The sequence below is a fragment of the Mobula hypostoma genome, chromosome 10, assembly GCF_963921235.1.
Source record: "Mobula hypostoma chromosome 10, sMobHyp1.1, whole genome shotgun sequence".
Taxonomy (NCBI): domain Eukaryota; kingdom Metazoa; phylum Chordata; class Chondrichthyes; order Myliobatiformes; family Myliobatidae; genus Mobula; species Mobula hypostoma.
In genome coordinates, this window is record NC_086106.1 from 61,326,706 (window position 1) to 61,333,441 (window position 6,736).

Genomic DNA, 6,736 nt, shown 5'->3' on the forward strand with positions numbered 1-6,736 from the left:
ATACCTTACCCCCAATACCGTGTGCTTTAAGTTTGCACACTAATCTCCTATGTGGGACCTTGTCAAAAGCCTTTTGAAAATCCAAATATACCACATCCACTGGTTCTCCCCTATCCACTCTACTAGTTACATCCTCAAAAAATTCTATGAGATTCGTCAGACATGATTTTCCTTTCACAAATCCATGCTGACTTTGTCCGATCATTTCACCGCTTTCCAAATGTGCTGTTATCACATCCTTGATAACTGACTCCAGCAGTTTCCCCACCACCGACGTTAGGCTAACCGGCCTATAATTCCCCGGTTTCTCTCTCCCTCCTTTTTTAAAAAGTGGGGTTACATTAGCCACCCTCCAATCCTCAGGAACTAGTCCAGAATCTAATGTCTGAGCCATGCATCTGTTTTCTATCTATGAACTGAAATAATATTAAAGATGCTGTCCTTTCAGATTCAAACAGGATGCAGAAGGAATGTAGCCATCAGTTCTCTTGAAAACTGTGGTGTGACTGTAAACCATAAGTCAACAGAAAAGCTTATTAAGTCTGGATTTATTCCAACAACCCGTGAAAGGGGGAACATCAGAATTATTACCAAGGGAAACTAAATGAACAAATTTTCAAAATGCTGATGAAAGACTTCCCATCAAGATGTCTTCGGTGAAAAATGCTAAACATCAAACAGAAAGAAGTTCCTTTGGTCACCTAATTACCTTTAACCTCACAACAAATAAAAAGGGGGAAATCGGAAATGAGTCAATAATTTTTTCATTCTTGTGATTTCTATATTATAAAGTAAAGATACAGTGCAAACTTGGGAAGATATTTCCCAAAAACCACATGGAGTTTTTTGCTTACATGCCACAGAGACTGACCAAATCTGACAAAAGGTTACCATCAGTTAGAAAAGGGGACATAGTTCGATATGTCCCCTTTAATCACCACTGAGAATACACCATTTATTGACCATATTTTCAGTCTGTGGTTCTGGAATGGCAGCATCGAGAACACTAAGGAAGGTTATTTTGCTATCTGAACATTACAATAATACTGCGATAGAGCAAATGTACAAAATGCTTTGGTGACTGCCTTGGCCAGATGGTCTTCAGAAACTTAAGATTAAATTTATACTCTATAGGTAGTAGAAAATGATGGCATTGTTACCGGAGTGGAAATAACTAGAATATTTAAAAAGACTTGATTTTGTGGCAAGTATATAAACGTGTGTTAAGTGACTCATTCTGACACAAGTCCAAATAAGACAATGCAAATGTTTCATAATGATGCCATGAGCTGTTTACTAATTAAGGTTACATGGAACTGATTGATGCTGAAGAAAAAATCAAAACCAGGGAGGAATTCTGAGAACATAGGATATGTTGACTATAAAGGCAATGCTCAGAGTGTTAGTCTGTTTTTCCTGACATAGACAAAATATACTTATCCAATTAAAACATAATATGTCAGCATTGCAGAAAATCAACTCTGCAAACATCAATACTGATGACCATTCTAGCAGGTTATTATGAAATATCTGTGAACAACTTTTTGATTTTAATCAATAGCCACTTGAAATGCTTAAAGTAAAGCACGTGGAGGAATTCAGTACCAGGAAATGCACAGAGAGGAACTGAAATCCACCTTTACCATAAGTGTTCTCCCACAAGAGGTTACATACAGTATAGTTTGGTTCAGGTTGAACAAAGTATGATGAATAGTGGATTAAAAATGCTATTTCATTTCTCATCACCCAGCTTCAAATGGGGAAGTAGAAAGATCAGTTCACATGATGAGGGAGTCATTAAAGAAATGTGTGTTGGAAGGTTGATCAGATATCACTAACATTTTGCCATATTTTTCCAAATATAGAAAAAAATTCTACACTCTACAATTAACTACTTTCCTTGCACAATATAATGACAATGTGTTTAAAGGAAAGTAATTGAGATTTCTTTTACCCTTGAATGGGCCTATCTGGTCCCTAATTATCCTCTTGCTTTTAATGTATGTATAGAATGCCTTAGGATTCTCATTAATACTGCTAGCCAAGGACTTTCTGTGTACCTTCCTGCCCTTTCCAATTCCCACCTTGAGTTCTTCTCTCAAACAAGAGAAAATCTGCAGATGCTGGAAACCCAAACAACACACACAAAATGCTGGAGGAACTCAGCAGGCCAGGCAGCATCTATGGAAAAGAGTACAGTCGACGTTTTGGGCCAAGGCCCTTCAGTAGGACTGGAGAAAATGAAGATGAGGGTTAGAGTTAAAAGGTGGGGGAGGGGAGGGAGAAACATAAGATGATAGGTGAAACCGGAAGGGGGAGGGGTGAAGTAAAGAGCTGGGAAGTTGATTGGTAAAGAGATACAGGGCTGGAGAAGGGGGAACCTAATAGGAGAGGACAGAAGGTCATGGAAGAAAGAAAAGGGGGGAGGAGCACCAGTGGGAGGCGATGGACAGGCAAGGAGCTAAGGTGAGAGAGGGAAAAGGGGATGGAGAATGGTGAAGGAGAGGGGGAGGGGGGCCATTACCAGAAGTTCGAGAAATCGATGTTCATGCCATCAGGTTGGAGGCTACTCAGACGAAATATAAGGTGTTGTTTCTCCAACCTGAGTGTGGCCTCATTGCGATAGTAGAGGAGGCCATAGATTGATGTATCGGAATGGGAATGGGAAGTGGAATTAAAATGGATGGCCACTATGAGATTCCGCTTTCTCTGGTTAATGGAGTGTAGGAGCTTGGCGAAGAGATCTCCCAATCTACGTCGGATCTCACTGATATACAAAAGACCGCACTGGGGGCACCGGATATAGCACCCAGTGTCACCTCACCTGGAAGGACTATTTGGGGCTCCGAATGGTGCTGAGGGAGAAGGTGTAGGGGTAGGAATAGCACTTGTTCCGCTTGCAAGGATAAGTGCCGGGAGGGAGATCATTGGGGAAGGTCGAATGGACAAGGGAGTGACCCCTGCAGAAAGCAGAAAGTGGGGCAGGGGGAATGGTGTGCTTGGTGGTGGGATCCCATTGGAGATGGCGGAAGTTGTGAAAGAATTAAGTGCTGGACGCAGAGGCTGGTGAGGTGATAGTTGAGGACAAGAGGAACCCTATCCCTGGTAGGGTAGTGGGAGGATGGGATGAGAGCAGACAAGCGTGAAATGAAAGAGATGCAGTTGAGGGCAGGTTGATGATGGAAGAAGGGAAGCCTCTTTCTGTGAAGAAGGAGAACATCTCCTTTGATCTGGAATGAAAAGCCTCATTTTGCGAGCAGATGTGGTGGAGATGGAGGAATTGAGAGAAGGGGATAGCATTTTTACAAGTAGGTGTGATAGTGGGTCTAGGTAAGTATTTGGTCAAGGAGCTGGAGGGCCACAGAGATCGCAGAGGGGGAACAGCGAGAGAGGGTTTCACTGAACTCCTGTCGAAGGGAAGATTTAAACTTCTGCAGGTTAGGCATCCCTAGAAGAGACTTTGCAGTGTAGTAATCAAATCACCATTGCCTCCCTCTGGCAATCCCCTCCTCCTTTTCTTTCTTCCAAGGTCTTCTGGTCTCTCCTGTCAAACTCCTCCTTCTCCAGCCCTGTATCTCTTTCACCAATCAACTTCCAGCTCTTTACTTCATCCCTCCTCCCAGTTTCACGTATCACCTTGTGTTTCTCCCTCCCTACCCCCCCCCCCCCACCTTTTAACTCTACTCCTCATCTTTTTTCTCCAGTCCTGCTGAAGGGTTTTGGCCCAAAACATTGACTGTACTCTTTTCCATAGATGCTGCCTGGACAGCTGAGTTCCTCCAGCATTTTGTGTGTGTGTGTTGCTTGAGTTCTTTTCTGGCTTCTTTATGATCCTCAAGGGTTCTGCTTGGTTTTAACTTCCTAAAATTACATATGTTTCCTTTTTAATCTTGACTAAATTCACACCTCTCTTGACATCCTACTAACATTACTGGAACATACTCTCAGTGTAGTTCGTCTTCAAGCACTTTTCATAGATGAAGACCTGAACAAACCAGCTGTTCACAATTAACTCTTCCTATAGTTCCTGACTATTGTGTGGAATTTCCCCTTCTCCAATTTAATACTCACCCACAAGATCCATTCTTATCAATGTTCATCTTAAAGCTAAGGGGTTTTGGTCACTGCTTCCCAACTGTTCTCCCAATGAAAGGCCAGTCACTTGGCCAGGATCATTACCCAAAATCAAGTCCAGGCTGGCCCCTCCTCATGTTAGATTATCAACATATTGATTTAAGAAGCCCTCCTGGATGTACCTAACAAATTCTGCCCCATTTAAACCTTTAGCGTTTATGCATTTGAAGTCACTCACTACAATAACTCTGTTACTTTCATACTTTTTCCAAATCTGTCAGCATATCTGTCCCTCAATGGTTCTGCGGCTATGGGGTGTCTGCAGTATAATCCACTGCACAATTCATATTTTTGAGCTCTACCCACATAGACTCAGTGGAAGACCCTCCCATTATGTCCCTTCTGAGCACAACTGTGATATTGTCCCTGATAAGCAGTGCATCTTCACCTCGCCGCCCCACCCCACCTTTTACTTCCCTCTCTATCTTTTCTTAAACATCAAAACCCTGGAACATTAAGTACCCATTCTTGTCCACCTCTCAACCAAGTCTCTTGTAAAGCCAACAACATGCACTGATCCATGCTCTAAGTTCATCACCTTTACCCATAATAATCCTGGCATTTAAATGCACTCATTTCAAACTATCCATCCCATCTTATCTTTTACTTTGTTCCTGCCTGTTTTTACTGGCCCTGACATCTTTCTTCCTCTCCACCCCTCCACCTTCTGACATAGTGCTCTGGCTCTCATCCCCCTGCCAAACTAGTTTAAACACTCACGAGTAGCACCAGCAAACGTCCCAGCCCGGAAATTGATATTCCCCCAGTCTGATGCAAACTGTCCCTCTTGTAAGGGTCATCCCTGCCCCAGAAGAACCTGAAACCCTGCCCCTGCACCAGTTCCTTAGCCACTTATTGATCTGCAATATTATCCTTTTCCTGTCCTGACTAGCACAGGTCATCAGGAGTAATCCACGGTACAGTATTCTCGTCTCCTGTAAGATTTGTTCTTCTTCAGCCCTTTACCTTACCCGCGTATCTCCTCCCAGCTTCTCACTTCACCCCCCTACCCCACCCACTTACTTTCCCCTTCGCAGGGCTTCACTTACCACATTCTAGATTGTACTCCTTCCCTCCTTCTTATACTGGCTTCTTCCCCCTTTCTTGCCAGTCCTGATGAAATTGCCCCTTTATTCTTTTCCATAGATACTGCCTGATCTCCTGATTTCCTCCAGCGTTTTGTATGTGCAGCAGACAAGTGTTGCTGAAGATTCTGGTGCCAACTTAGCATCCCCACAATGCTCGCAAAACAGCAGAGAACACAACAAGCAATAAAACAACAGCAGCAAAACAAGCCCCTGTACTCACTCCCACGCTCCCACACATAAGGAGAGTCCTTCAACTCCAGAACCGGCCTCTGGGCCTCCATTAACAAGATTTAAGGCTTCGACCATCGGGCTTCAACACCCAGTCTTCTGATTGACCTTCAGGCTTTGTTCTTCAGCACTGGCCCCTGGACTAGCCAACGATGGACCCTGAGCTCCAGGCTTGACCTCTGGATGCTCTGATTCACCAGCCTTCATGCCTTCGGGATCCCACTGAGATATCCCAACATCTACAGATCCAAGAATTGTATTTTTTTCCAGATCCATAACAAGGTGACCAAAGCTAAACACAATCCTCCAAGTGCATCCTGACCACTGTCCTATGTGGACAGGATATTCTGTGGCTCCTAAAGGGATACTGAAGAGATGGTTGTCTCCATGATGCCAGGATCCAAGATGAGTATTTACTGCTGGAATGTAGATGATTGAAGAGAGATATAATTGAAAACAATCAAATATTGAAATATAGAGTGAATGTATGTTGGCACGTGGCCAAGTGGTTAAGGCGTTCGTCTAGTGATTTGAAGGTCACTAGTTCGAGCCTTGCCTGAGGCAGCGTGTTGTGTCCTTGAGCAAGGCACTTAACCACATCTGTCGGAGATGGAGCGGGCCCGTGCCTTTTACCGGGAGGCGCTGGGCAGCCGGGTGGGCGAGCCGGTGGCTCTGCCCGAGCACGGCGTCAGCACGGCCTTCATGGAGCTGGGCAACACCAAGTTGGAACTGCTGGAGCCACTGGGCGAGCACAGCCCGATCCTCGGCTTCCTCCGCAAGAACCCTGGCGGCGGCATCCACCACATTTGCCTGGAGGTGGACCACATGGCTACCGTCCTTCAGCAGGTGCGTACCCTGATGCTGCCTCCTGGTGAGGCCGAGGCCGGGCCCCGGCCCTGGGCCGCCCGCCGCCACCGCACCGTCGGCGGCCTGCAGCCAGTGTGAGGCGGCGGCGGGCGGAGGGGGCGAGGCCTGAGGCCTGGAGCTGGCCTGCCGCTCGTCGCGACCACCGCCGCCCGCCCCCGCCGCCTGGTACGGCCAGCGCGGCGGCGAGCTGCGAGCCCACTTCCATAGGCCAGTAACCAAGGTGATCATCCCAGCGGCGGAGCAGGCGGAAGAGGAGACATCTCCTAACGGCTGCAAAGGCGGATGAGGATGCCCAACAATGGGTAGGGAGGCTTGCGAGCACGCCGCAAGGACTGCCGTAGACCCACAACACTCAGGGCTTGACTACCTAGCGTGTGAAGCCTGGATTCGGCGGACTGCGCAGAAGAAACCATCACTGG

At 46.1% G+C, this 6,736-nt stretch overlaps 1 protein-coding gene across 1 annotated transcript; it reads left to right on the plus strand.

Annotated features, from left to right (window-relative positions):
- Nucleotides 1–6,059: 6,059 nt before the first annotated feature.
- LOC134352549 (methylmalonyl-CoA epimerase, mitochondrial-like) lies at nucleotides 6,060–6,395 on the plus strand. Its single transcript, XM_063059807.1, has one exon. The coding sequence runs from the start codon at nucleotides 6,060–6,062 to the stop codon at nucleotides 6,393–6,395; it is 336 nt and encodes a 111-aa protein (XP_062915877.1).
- The last annotated feature ends 341 nt before the right edge of the window (nucleotides 6,396–6,736 follow it).

Bases quoted from the DNA above. Each gene is read 5' to 3' on its own strand.
- LOC134352549 (XM_063059807.1), top strand. From the start codon at position 6,060: ATGGAGCGGGCCCGTGCCTTTTACCGGGAGGCGCTGGGCAGCCGGGTG.